At 39.8% G+C, this 14,399-nt stretch overlaps 1 protein-coding gene across 1 annotated transcript; it reads right to left on the reverse strand.

The window, feature by feature from the left end:
• Positions 1-495: 495 nt before the first annotated feature.
• Positions 496-927, reverse strand: LOC138888214 (uncharacterized). The gene has a single exon (XM_070170034.1). The coding sequence runs from the start codon at positions 925-927 to the stop codon at positions 496-498; it is 432 nt and encodes a 143-aa protein (XP_070026135.1).
• Between the last annotated feature and the right edge of the window lie 13,472 nt (positions 928-14,399).

The following is a 14,399-nucleotide window of genomic DNA, read 5'->3' on the forward strand; positions in this document are numbered from 1 at the left end:
GAATAATGTCAAATCAGTTCCATTTCACACAAAATTTCGCAGACAAGACTTAAATGCCATATCAAACCTGTACCGAGATCCGAAACCAAAATACGAGCCCGATACCAACGAGATCACACATTATTCCATTTCTAAAAATCTTATATTTTCCAGCAAATAATTTTCTTCAAAAATTTATTTCTCGGGCTAGGGACCTCGGAATTCGATTCCGGGCGTACGCCCAAATCCCATATTTTACTACGGACCCTATGGGATTGTCAAATCATGGGTCCAAGTCTGTTTATCAAAAATATTGACCGAAGTCAACTTTAATCAATTTTAAAGGCAAAATTCAATATTTTTCTTAAATTTCACATAAAGGCTTTCCGAAAACGTAGCCGAACTGCGCACACAAAATCAAGGAGAAAGAAAAAAAATGAGGTTTTCAAGGCCTCAGAACCCAGATTCAGATTGTAAAATATAAGATGACCCTTTGGGTCATCACATTCTCCACCTCTAAAACAACCGTTTGTCCTCGAATGGATATAGAACAGTACCTGAGTCGGTGAAAAGATGGAGATATCTGCTCCTGATGTCGAACTCGGACTCCCAGGTGGCTGTCTCAACAGGATGACCTCTCCACTGCACACAAACCGAAGGGTAACTCTTCGATCTCAACTGACGAACCTGTCGGTCTAGAATAGCTACTGACTCCTCCTCATAGGTCAACTCCCTATCCAACTTGACAATGCTGAAGTCTAACACGTGGGATGGATCACCATGATACTTCCGAAACATGGACACATGGAACACTGGATGCACAATTGATAAACCTGGCGGCAATGCAAGTCTGTAAGCCACCTCTCCCACTCGATCAAGGATCTCAAAAGGTTCAATGAATCTAGGGTTTAGCTTGCCCTTCTTTCCAAATCTCATCACGTCCTTCATGGTCGACACTCGAAGCAACACTCACTCCCCGACCATGAATATCACATCACAAACCTTACGGTCGACATAACTCTTTTGCTTGGACTGAGCTGTACGAAGCCTATCCTGAATGATCTTAACCTTATCCAGGGCATCTTGTACCAAATCTGTACCCCAACAACCGAGCCTTCCCCGGCTCAAACCACCCAACTGGCGATCGATTCCATTTACCATATAATGCCTCATAAGGGGCCATCTGGATGCTCGACTGATAGCTGTTGTTGTAGGCAAACTCCGCTAACAACAAAAACTGATCCCAAGAACCTCCAAATCAATAACACAAGCATGGAGAATATACTCCAAAATCTAAATGGTACGCTCGGACTATCCGTTTGTCTGAGGATGAAATGCCGTGCTCAACTTCCCCGCGTGTCTAACTCACGCTGAACTGCCCTCCAGAAATACGAGGTAAACTGCGTACCCTGGTCAGAAATGATAGATTCGGGCACATCATGGAGACGAACGATCTCCCGGATATAGATCTCATCTAACCGCTCTGAAGAATAGGAAACTGCCACAGGAATGAAATGCGCTGACTTAGTCAGCCTATCAACAATAACCCATACCGCATCGAACTTCCTCTGAGTCTGTGAGAGTCCAACAACGAAGTCCATAGTTATACGCTCCCACCTCCACTCAGGAATCTCAATCTTCTTAAACAAACCACCAGGTCTCTGATACTCGTACTTTACCTGTTGACAATTTAAATACCGAGCTACATACACAACAATATCCTTCTTCATCCTTCTTCACCAGTAATGCTGCCGCAAATCCCGATACATCTTGGCAGCACCCGGATGAATAGAATACCGGGAATTATGGGCCTCCTCTAGAATCAACTCACGAAGTCTATCCAAATTAGGCACACAAACTCCACCCTGAATCCTCAGAACTCCGTCATCTCCATCAACCTGCTTGGCACCACCGTGCCGCACTGTATCCCTAAGGACAAGCAAATGAGGATTATCATACTACTGATCCCTGATATGCTCAAATAATAAAGACCAAGCGACTGTACAGGCTAGAACACTACTGGGCTCAGAGATATCCAACCTCACGAACTGATTGGCCAAAGCCTAAACATCCAAAGCAAATGATCTCTGTCACGACCCAAACCGATAGGCCGTGATGGGCACCCGGTTCCTTACTTAACCAAGTACCAACGTAACGTATCTTTCTCATTACATCATCATATACACGTAACATACGGGCCTAATAGGCTAACATAATCATTTATAAACTCAAAATGTAGGCCGTATAATCTTTCACGTACACGACATATGTCTACAAGCCTCTAAGAGTACATAAATATTACAAAAGTCGGGACAAAGTCCCGCCATACCAAACAATATACATCTAAATCATACTAACCAAACAAGCAACTTTAAAGCAAATGAAGCGCACCAACATCTTCCACTGAACTGATAGCCTACTTGGAGGGCTCTCGACCTGTCTATCGGGACCTGCGGGTATGAAACGCGGCGTCCCCAAGCAAAAGGGATGTTAGTATGAAAAATGTACTGAGTATGTAAGACATGAAAATTAGTACGTAAAAGACATAGATGAAACATGGAATAAAAAAAACACGCCTTTAAATCTGAATAACTTTGTAAATTCTGAAACATTTATAATGTCATGCACGTGCGTATAAATATCATGCCATGCATAGGTATGGGTGTACATAATATCATCAAGCCACTGAGAGCATCCCATCATATCGTCTTATCCACTGTGGGCAACATCATTAACATATACCAGCTGATCAGGTGGTGGTGCATATATAACGCCGTAACCTTTTCCCATATCTCATATACATATATTTATATATATACGCATATATAACGCCATCTGGTCATGTGTCAATGCACATGTATAAATGAGTGAAATGCATGAAAAATACGTAACAATCTCAATATTCCTTCCGGATAAACTTTTTCAACTATGTATTATTCTGAGACCCATGAATAGGAGATAATAATAATGCTCATGGGAATCAAGAATATAGACACTCCTACTATTTCTATGAATAGAGTAATTTATAAAAACTGTGTGTTTGCTCATTTCTTCAGTATAACTTGGATCATGCCAAAAGAAAGAAGGGAGGACCTTAACATACCTGGAGTAGGAAAAACAATCCATATAATATTCTTGGAAAAAATTGCACCTTACTCCTTTAGAACAACAAAATTGTTACGTTGTTAAGCTTCTAATAATAATTCTCGTTGAATTTGACGGAAGAATTCTCGCTGCTACTATTTTGGTAGGAAGCTCATGAAGATGGTAACAAGGCATATCAAAATCGCCACCATACGAGACTTGCAAGTCATGCCCGCCAGAAAGTGAAGAGAGGTTTATAAGCACCCCGACTTAGGAATCACGACCCACCGAAGAAAAGAAAAAAGTATACCGCGATGCACATCTTTTTACTAATCTCTAATGCTACTACTTATGGCTGTATTTAAGTGTAATATTGAGAGCCTTAGATTGAAAGAAAGTCTTCGTTGTTGAGGAAGTAGTGTAGGAACTTTGGTAAGAATTCTGATAATGTCCAAAGCTTTTATTTGAGTGTAGTGTCAAAATTAGTTAGGAATGAAGTAATGTTGCTCATTCCAAGATACAAAGTGTTGCCTTATTATCAATTTGATTAAAATATTATTTTTAATAGAAATGAAGTAGTGTATCTAACCCTTAGTTGCCACCTAAGATTATAATACTACTTATTCATATGTATCAAGAGGGGTTACTGCCACGTTTTGGAGGGTTTGGTCTTATCTGATGATTTACTACTTATTTAGTTAATGTCCCGTTATCCGGTAATTAATTAATTACCCGCATAATTAAAAATTATTTCAACTTACTTAAAATTCTATTTATTATTTTGTAATATACTTTATACAACATACTACCGTGGTCATATGGTACCTCGCATGGTACTAGTCCATAATTATCGGGTATTATCGCTCCATCCGTATTTTATCCCAAAATGCCAAACTTGGACAAAATTTATTTATTTTGACTTGCTCCTCCTTCACCTTCATGAATTTACTAATCGCTTGTGAAATAGAATAATCCTTATAATCTCCAAATAATATTTTACTTGGACCGATGTCAATTTCCTTTTGACAAATTTAATGTACAATATTTCAGGGTGCAACATTGTCGTAACTTAGTACTGCGAAGCGTGGCATCACTGTAATACTGCAAGGCGTAACATTATTCCCCCCTTTGGAACATTCATCCTCGAATATTGACTGATGCACTTATCATTTTCATAACTTGTATCTTCCGAATACTTTAGAACTTCCCTTGCCATCTAGGTGACTGTTCTGTGAATGAGTCCAAAGTCCAGGGCATTTCCCCCTTAGGCCTCCTTCTCACACCATAACTCATACTCGGAATCCTTCTAATCTCGTTACTATTGCTACCTTTCATCCTGCAGCCTGTACAATTTTGACCTTGTAAGTATGACCAATCTCTAGACTTCATATATAAAGCTTGATAAGATATCCCTTTAGGCATCTATGAGTATATTGAAGTTCTTCGCTCGGTACTTTGTTGAATTCATGGATATTGCTATATCTCATCGCATATGTCTCTTTAGCCATCTGTATGAATTTACTGCCATAGCTCTTACTTTAATTTATCGTTGATGAGGTCTGCTATCAAACCCCAGCTTACTCTCGTTGCTTATTCCATATGTATAAATTTAAGTCCTTTAATGTTTCCTCATTGTCACACCTCCTTTTTACCACACCCCGTAAAGGGTATAAATACAAGGGAGTTTTTCCAATTAAAGGACAATCAAAAAGGGATTGTTTATTAATAAAAAATCAGAGTCACCACTTGGGATAATTTAGGGTGTCTCAAGTCACCGGTTTTAAAAATCCCGAACCGAGGAAATTGATTCTGTTCTACAGTCTGCGAACACATAAATCCGGGTAGGGAATTCTGTTAACCCGGGAGAAGGTGTTAGGCATTCCCGAGTTCTGTGGTTCCAGCACGGTTGCTTTGATCGTACTTGGCTTATTAAAATTGTTTAATTACTGACTTTAGATCCTATGTGCATTTACACTTTACTGCTTTTAAATCACTTGATTATTCATAGTTAAAGAATTGAGTTACGCGTACGTATACTCTTTCCTTTTGGCGCGTCAAAAATCATGTCACGCGAACGTGTCCATAATTGATAACACTTTGTTTATTTATTTAAGAAAATTTGGTTGAAGTTGCGCGAACGCATCCCTCGAGTTACTCTTTTTAAAAAAAAATCGTAATTATGTTATGCGAACGTATACACAACCACGATAGTATTTAATCGGCCCTAAAGGTTCCCCTACGAATATTTATCTTATTGTCCAACTAAACATGTGGGGGCCATATGCCATATTCTATTCTAATATGGTACACATCGCATGCCTTAATTAGCGAAATCTGATTGACTAGGAAAAAAATTATCACTACTTGTGGACTAAAAATTTGGACCAATTCTGGACTAACGGACTGAACGAATGGCATGGTGTTTAAAGGATAACGTGAAAGAGCCATGGGCTCAAACGAACTGGCTCTACGTGTGAGTAAGGGTGGCTGATCTACACTCCAGGCCCAACATGAGCCCAGACCCTTAGAGGATCGAGCGATGAGGAGTGCTGGACTCGAGGTCGAGTCCCCGAGCACGCGGGACATCAGATTTTGGCGGAACGGGCATGAGCTCAATTTTATTAGTTAAAAGGGGAAGTCATGCAAGCAGACTTGGACTGGCCTTAATTTTATTAATTGGGCCAATATTAGGCCCAAGTCTAAAACCCTCATTTATGCACAATTAGCTAATTATAATTCCATTAACACTTCATGGAACATGGAATAGAGTTAACCTTCTACTTCTGCATCTCAGTTATCCAATCATATGATGACTAATTAACCATTATGAAATTGCAATACCACTTCCAGCTAAAATGCCCAATGCCCAATTAGTCACTTGCAATTCAATTAAGAAACGATATGAAGTGTGAAATGAGATAAGCATTCCAAGTTTGCAAACAACAAATCCTACTTAAACATATCCGCAATCAACACCAAAGTAAAGTAGTATTCGCTTCTATTCTCTTCCCTTCAAATATGGCTTCAATACCCCATTTAACCAAAAATACACTTAGCTGACCCATAGCATTATCCAAACACAACTAACATGATATCCAAAACTTAAATGAACTACATATCAGTATGAATCACTCTAGAGCTTTTATATCCAAACAACAGTTAGTTTCAGCCTTTGAAATAGGCTGGCAACAACTTTAATTAAGATTCTGAACAAAAGAATACAAGATATAACTAAGCTAAGTTAAACCTACTGTTAATCAAACATTCGTAATAGTCCAGAATCATGTTAAAGTTCAGTCGTACAATACCAAGCCTTTAACTATGAGGCATTTAACAGGAAAGTGAGTCTCTTGCTAATTGTAAACCAAATTCAACCCTCAAAAGATACTATCACCAAAGAGGAAAACTTGCACCCATAACCCATGATTCTAAAGAAAAATAAAGCCACATTAAGACAAAGAACAAGCTGATGTTAAGCTCCCAATCTCCAGATTTCCATATCAAACTTGAAGCAAGTTTTACATTAGATAGAATCAAAGAATATATACCTGGAAATTGAAAAGGAAAAGAGGTGAAGAAGAAGTAGATAACATCAAAAACAAAACACAGTAGTATCAATGCAACAACGACCTCACAGCAGCTTGAAACCCAGAAAACCCAAAAATCAAACCTTCTCCCAACCCAGGTGCACGATGTGAAACTTTCAAATATTTAACTAATGAAGAAGATCATAAATCTCTAGCTGATACAGAATTTGAATAGTTTTTATCCAAGAAATATGCTGGAAATCTGTGCAGTTATAGAATTCTCAGCCATTTTGTTTTCTCAGAATTTATTTTCTCTTTCAAGTCTCTTGGGTCTGCCTTGAAAGGCAAGCAAATATGACTTTATAGGCAAGGCACCGGGGCAGCAAAGAATGGATTCAGTTTTGCACTTGAACCCTTTTTAAATTTTTATTTTTGCTCTCATGTCCTCAGTTTTAGAATAAGAATTTCATATAAGTCCCAGTCCCAGCTTCTAGGAAGCTTCCTAGGCAGTTATTTGAGAGATTCCCTCAATAAATTACCTAAACTACCCCCAAATGCCCCTTAATCACACTCAACAACTCACAGGTCAAGTTGACCGAAAAACCTGATTTGATACGGGTTAAAAAACCCAGGTTCAATTCCTTCTTGGGCTTCTGATTCCTCAGAGTCCAATTGAAATCAAATGATGATTCCAATTTTGAAAAACTGCCCCAAGCTTTCTCTAAACAAAGAAGCCTGGAACCATTTGTTTAAAAGCAGTCGAAACCAAAAGCAAAATGAATGAACTAACCAATCTAATTTCATACCAGCAGTTTAACTAAATCATGGGCCTAATTTCATTAAATAGGTGATCAAACTTATGATGAAAGACTTAGACGAACAAAACAAGGTGGACTAAAGACATCAGATAATCAGGCTTTCACAACGAAAAGAAAAGAAGAGAAAAAGATAACAGGAGATGGAACCAATTTGATCTTCAGAAAACCCAAACAAACTTCGCCCAAACCAAAAGAGAAAGGATAAGGAGGAAGGTGAAATGGTGAAAGAAAATACAAGAGGGGAGGAGGAACTTACCAAGTCACGGCTCGAAACCTAATGGAAACACTGGCATAACAAAATTAATGCTAATTGTTTGCGTCCAGACTTCGTAATTCGAAGAACAACCCTTCTGACCATGCATGCACCAAGTCCGATAGAAAAGAGCTTTTGAACTTTCAAGGCTCGAACCCAGATCTAAGATTCGAGCATCTTCGGTGAGATTCGAGGCAAACAGAGTGAGGATACGGCATGAGGGGGCCATAGTGGCTATGTGGTGTTAATATGGATCCGTTTGGGAAAAGTCAAGTTCTGGTCTGATTTTTGATAGAAGATTCGAGAAACAGAGCTGGGATTTAAGAAAAAACGGCTTAGGGTTTTGGAATGGGGAGGTGGAGAGGAGTTAGGGGTGTAAATTTGGTAGGGTTTGGACGCTGGCTGCCGTCGTGGGCGATTTCCGGCGGTGGTTTAGGGCGGAGCTAACAGAGGGTTTCTGATATGGTGAGAGACGAAGAGGGGGGGGGGTCTGAAAGGTTCAGACATTTAAGTATCAAATGATCCCAGCTTCAGGACCGTCCGATCAAGAAACCTCGACGGTCTTGATCTGTTGCCCATGAAATGACGACGTTTGGTTTGGGAAGGGGGTAACCAGACCGGGTTAGGGTGGTTTGGGCCGGGTATTGGGTGATTTTCATTTGGGTTGGGACAATTAAATTGGTTTGAGCCCAGATTTGGATTTTCTTTCACTTCTTTCTTTTTTCTTTTTCAATTTCAAAATTCTTTTCTTTTCCAAAATTAAAATAAAACCTAAATTAATTAATAATAATTTGTAAACTAAATTAACCTACCCAATTAGATTAATCACTCATCATGGTATTTACAATAATTAATTAAATCCTAAATTTAAAGCAAAATTATACAATTCAAAAATTAAAAAGTAAAAATGCAAAATGAATTATTTTTGTGAGTTTCATTTTTATAAACAAACTAAATTACTAATTAATCTAAAAATATAAAATTAAATCCTAAATGCAGATGCAATATATTTTGTATTTTTCATGAGTTAAATAAAATAAACGTGCATAGACAAATGCAAATAATTAACTGAAAATGCCACGAAATCCAACAAAATTGCAAACACTGAAAGAAATTATTTTGTTTTGAATTTGTTGGAGTAATACATATAGGGCAAAAATCACGTGCTCACAGTTGCCCCTCTTTGCCCGGAAATAAGAAGAGTTTTCGTGCAAAGATAAGTGAGTGGATACGAGCGATTTTCGCCCGTTTGAATACTCCGTGGGAAGCATTTTTGAAAGATTTGACCGTACCGTGCTTCTGAGGTTGCCTACATATCCTTGGCTAAAAAGGAATCAGGTCAGTGTAGTTCGGGAATGTCTAGTTGCTGGGACTATCATGGAGCTATGATTTTACTGCTGCTGCTGCTGCTCACTGAACCCCTTATTACACCGTGTCAAAAATAAAAGAAGCTAGACTAAACTATGATCTATGCTTTACAAAATCCTATCTTGATCTTCAAACTTGATCTTGTATTTCTTGTTGCCTTGTTGTCTTGTATTCTCTTGGTAAAATTCCTTTGTTGTTGTCTTGAATTGTAAACTGAGACACTTCCCTTTCTCCAGGCGGATGCCTGACTGCTGAACTTGATATGTATTCCCATACTATCCAGGTGGGCTCCTGACTTCAAAATGTGAATGTATTCCAATGCTATCCAGGCGGGCTCCTGACTGCTAATCTGAAAGTGTTCCTTGCTTTCCAAGCGGGCTCCTGACTGCTAATTTGAAAGTACTCCTTGCTCTTCAGGCGGGCTCCTGACTTCAACAAAGAATTCGACAGCTAAAATTTAGATTGTACTCCCTTGTTCTCCAGGCGGGCTCCTGATTGCTACGCTTGAAAGTATTCCCTGCTCTCCAGGCAGGCTCCTGACTGCTAAACTTGAAAGTATTCCCTGCTTTCCAGGCAGGCTCCTGACTGTTGGCTTGAAATGTATTCCCTGCTTTCCAGGCGGGCTCCTGACTTCAATATTTGAAAGTATTCCCTACTCTCCAGGCGGGCTCCTGACTTCAACATAGACAAAACAAAGAATTTGAAAGCTAAAACTTAAATTGTACTCCCTTGTTCTCCAGGCGGGCTCCTGATTTCAACTTGAAAATATTCCCTGCTCTCCAGGCGGGCTCCTGACTTCAACTTGAAATGTATTCCCTGCTCTCCAGGCGGGCTCCTAACTTCAACATAGACAGAACAAAGAATTTGAAAGCTAAAACTTAAATTGTACTCCATTGTTCTCCAGGCGGGCTCCTGATTCAACTTGAAATGTATTCCCTGCTCTCCAGGCGGGATCCTGACTTCAACTTGAAATGTATTCCCTGCTTTCCAGACGGCCCCCTGCTATCCAGGCGGGCCCCTGCTCTCCAGGCGGGCTCCTGACTTCAAAATAGATAAAACAAAGAATTTTTTTTCTGCCCCAGTTTAGTGGCTGAGCACAGATGTGAGTGTAAAACTAAATTGTATTACCAAGTATTACTAAAAATTGAAAGCTAGGTCCCATTATCCAGGAGGGTCCTGAAATTCCTAGTTAAACGATAATTAAAAATCTAAGTTATATCTTCTAAAGTGTGACTTATGCTAAATCTTATTATCTAAGAGGGTCTTCAAACTACTCCCTATTATCCAAGAGGGTCCTAAAAATCAAAAGTTGAGTTTTATATTAAGAGTGACAGCTTTTAGGGCTGAATTATACTATCCTACAACAAAATTTTACGCTAAATGTTGCTTTCTAATCGAAATTTTATCGCTAAGTCCCATTATTCAGGAGGGTCCTGGAAACTCCTAATTGAATCCTATCTCGAACATGCAAACTTCTAAGCCAACTTATTCCTTTGGGATACATTTATGCTAGATTATGCTATTTCTGAACTTTAAACTAGGTCCCATTTTCTAGGAGGGTCCTAAAAGTTTACGGTCAAACCTGTTTTGATGCTTGCTCTTTCCCCTACGGAGAGTTTCTCCGAAGCAAACGAATTTTCTGCCCCTGTTTCAATCAAAGAAAAATTTGTCAGTTTAAAGTGGTGGTTAGCTGATGGCATTCTTGCTGAAGATCTCTCCACTGCATTACTTTGTTCTGAATGGCTTTCCCGAGCTGGCCCTGAACCGCTTTGACTTTCTGACTGACTTTCAAATCCCATGGCCTTTGATGAATCGAGTGTTCTATACCCATGTTGTTGTTTCACACCTCTGACCCCTTGATCTGAACCTTTGCATCTCCCATGACATACCAAATCATTCCACCGGTGCAATTTCTGGTGATTCCCCATATCCCACCTTACATCATGCTGTCTTTAGTATGCTCTGACCACGTTGTGATTTGCAATTTTGGAAGTTGGTAGTGAGCTTTGAAACTCTTTTCCACTTACTTGGGGCAACACTGACATTAAAACCTCTTAGACAAATAAACCCAAAAGAAAATGAAATGCAATGACTTTGCGGGTTAAGGATAAGAAGAATCCAAAACCAGATAACTGCTACAAAGGGCAAAAGAAAAAGAAGCTTTTCTGAGTGGAACATCTGGTACCAATGATCATGACATGCATTTCGGATTAATTGGACCAATCTGTCCAACCAATCAACTTTCAGTTGCCGTACTTTGTCGCCTTAGAATTTCCATGACCTGATTACTTTACCCAAACCTTGACCTTGTTCATCCTGCGGTGCCTTGAAACAGTTTTTCACTAACAGGCCTTTCTTACTTGTTGACTTTTCAACTCACTTTGCCTCAAGGTTCCCGTGAGGGTTTTCACCAATAAGACTCTCTTATTTTATTTCTCTCAACTCCCGTCGCCTTACGGTGCCTGTGAAGGTTTTCACCAATAAGACTCTCATTTATTTTTCCTGCTTGAACTAGAGTGTTGCCCCTGACGTGAATTACCTTTACCTGCTTGACTTGCCATTTCTCAAAGACTGATCAGAAGGTCTTTCTTTGGACCGTAATGTGGGCTTTTGGATAGGGTTAGAAAAAAGGGCATTAAAGGCTCAAAATAATTCAAATGGGTTAAAATTACAACTTTCGGAATCAGACTTCTCACAACGACCACGACTTCTGCCCCAGTTTTCTTGCTTGGGGACTTTTGGATTTTTATTTTGATGAGACCGAACCGTGAGGCTGCCTACGTATCCTTAAAAGGAATCAGGTCGAACGGGTAGTTCATGTCATAGAAATTACTTTGTTTTTGTGATTTTTCTTTTCTCTTTATTCTTCTCTTTTTTTCTCTTTTGCTTTTCTCTTTTTTCTTTTTATTGTTTTTCTTCTTCTTTTCTCTTTTCCTCTTTCTTTTCCTTCCTTTTTCTTTTCTTTCTCTCTCCTTTCTTTCTCTTTTTTCTTTTCTTCCTTTTCCTATCTTTCACACTTGTATTTCTGATATTCACTACTGATCCCGAAAGAGGGGTAAGAAAGAAAATAAATAAGGCTCAAAAGGGGTGACGAGGGATCAAGTGTTTAGATAGCGGAACAAAACGCCTTCGTCATTTCAATCTTCAAAATATGCCAAATACAAACAAGTACAATCAAACAAAGAAATCATACATAGTATCTCTTGACTGCATCGGAATTTATAGACATTTCCACACATTTCCATTCTACATCTATCAAATATAACGCGCCATTGGACAACACTCTAGTTACGACAAATGGCCCCTACTAGTTTGGGGAGAACTTTCCTTTTGCTTCAGCCTGATGAGGCAAGATACGTCAAAACACTAACTGACCCACTTCGAACTTCTGTGGACGTACCTTCTTGTTATATGCTCTCACCATTCTCTGTTGGTACAATTGGCCGTGATATACTACTGCCAATCTCTTTTCATCAATCAGACTTAATTGCTCCAAGCGGGTTTTGACCCATTCAACGTCATCAATTTTTGTCTCAGCGACAATCCGAAGGGATGAGATTTTAATTTCTGCGGGTATTACTACCTTCGTGCCATACACCAACAAATAAGGTGTGGCCCCTACTGAAGTGCGAACAGTAGTGCGATAACCCAACAATGCGAAAGGTAACTTCTCATGCCACTGTCTAGAACCTTCTACCATTTTTCGAAGTATCTTCTTTATATTCTTGTTGGCTGCCTCGACTGCTTCATTCGCCTTAGGGCGGTATGGGGTGAAATTGCGATGTATAATCTTAAACTGCTGACATGTCTCTATCATCAGATGACTGTTGAGATTAGTGCCATTGTCCGTCATGATTACCTTCGGGATCCCAAACCGACAGATGATATTTGAATGCACAAAATCGACCACTGCTTTCTTGGTCACAGATTTGAAAGTTTTCACTTCAACCCACTTGGTAAAATAATCAATGGCTACCAGGATAAACCTATATCCGTTTGATGCTGCTGGCTCGATTGGCCCAATGAAATCCATTCCCCAAGCAACAAAGGGCCATGGTGCCGACATGGTATGCAGTTCAGATGGCGGGGAATGAATCAAATCTCCGTGCACCTGGCACTGATGAAACTTGCGCACAAAATTGATGCAATCTCACTCCATAGTGAGCCAGTAATAACCTGCTCGGAGAATCTTCTTTGCCAAAATGTACCCACTCATATGCAGTCCACAAACTCCGGAGTGTACCTCAGTCATGATAACTGTGGCCTGTCTGGCATCTATGCATCTTAGCAATCCAAGATCTAGAGTTCTTTTGTATAACACCCCTCCACTGAAGAAAAAATTGCTTGTTAATCATCAAATTATTCTTTTCTGATCACCTGTGGCCTGTACCGGATATACCCCCATCCGGAGGTATTCTATGATATTGTGGAACCATGGCTCCCCATCAAGTTCTTCTTCTACCATATTACAGTAAGCATGCTGATCACGGACCTGAATCTGCAAAGGGTCCACATAAGCCTTATCTGGATGGTGTAACGTTGACGCTAGAGTAGCCAAAGCATCATCGACTTCATTATAGATCCTTGGGATATGCCTGAATTCTATCGACTGAAATCGTTGACAAAGATCATGCAAATATTGTCTGTAGGGTATGAGTTTCAAATCTCGTATTTCCCATTCTTCCTGAATTTGGTGCACCAGAAGGTCCGAGTCACCCAAGACCAAGACTTCCTAGACACCCATAACCACAGCTAACCTCAAACCCAAAATACATGCCTCGTACTCAGCCATGTTGTTGGTATAGTAAAAACGAAGCTGAGCCGTAACAGGGTAGTGCTGCCCTGTTTCAAAAATAAGTACTGCTCCTATCCCCACGCCCTTCATGTTTGCGGCCCCATCAAAGAAAAGTTTCCATCCAGGCTTCTCGACTTGTTCCAACTCATTAATGTGCATCACCTCTTCATCAGGGAAATAAGTTTTCAAAGGTTCATAATCTTCATCAACCGGGTTCTCGACCAAATGGTCCGCCAAGGCCTGTGCTTTGCAATTCAAGTCACGTAGACAATGTCAAACTCTGTGAGCAAGATCTGCCACTTTTCAAGCCTCCCTGTGGGCATAGGCTTCTAAAAGATATACTTCAATGGATCCAAGCGAGATATGAGGTAAGTAGTGTACGATGACAAATAATGTTTCAGCTTCTGTGCCACCCAGGTTAGGGCGCAACATGTCCTCTTAAGATGAGTATACTTAACCTCGTACGGCGTGAATTTCTTGCTAAGGTAATAGATGGCCTGCTCCTTCTTGCCAGTGATATCATGTTGACCCAATACACATCCGAAAGAATTGTCCAAAACCGTCAAATATAGAAT

This window comes from Nicotiana sylvestris, chromosome 3 (genome assembly GCF_000393655.2).
Source record: "Nicotiana sylvestris chromosome 3, ASM39365v2, whole genome shotgun sequence".
In the NCBI taxonomy this organism is placed as follows: Eukaryota; Viridiplantae; Streptophyta; class Magnoliopsida; order Solanales; family Solanaceae; genus Nicotiana; species Nicotiana sylvestris.

Excerpts from the sequence above, each read along its gene's own strand:
- LOC138888214 (XM_070170034.1), bottom strand. The coding sequence starts at position 927 with ATGAAGGACGTGATGAGATTTGGAAAGAAGGGCAAGCTAAACCCTAGA.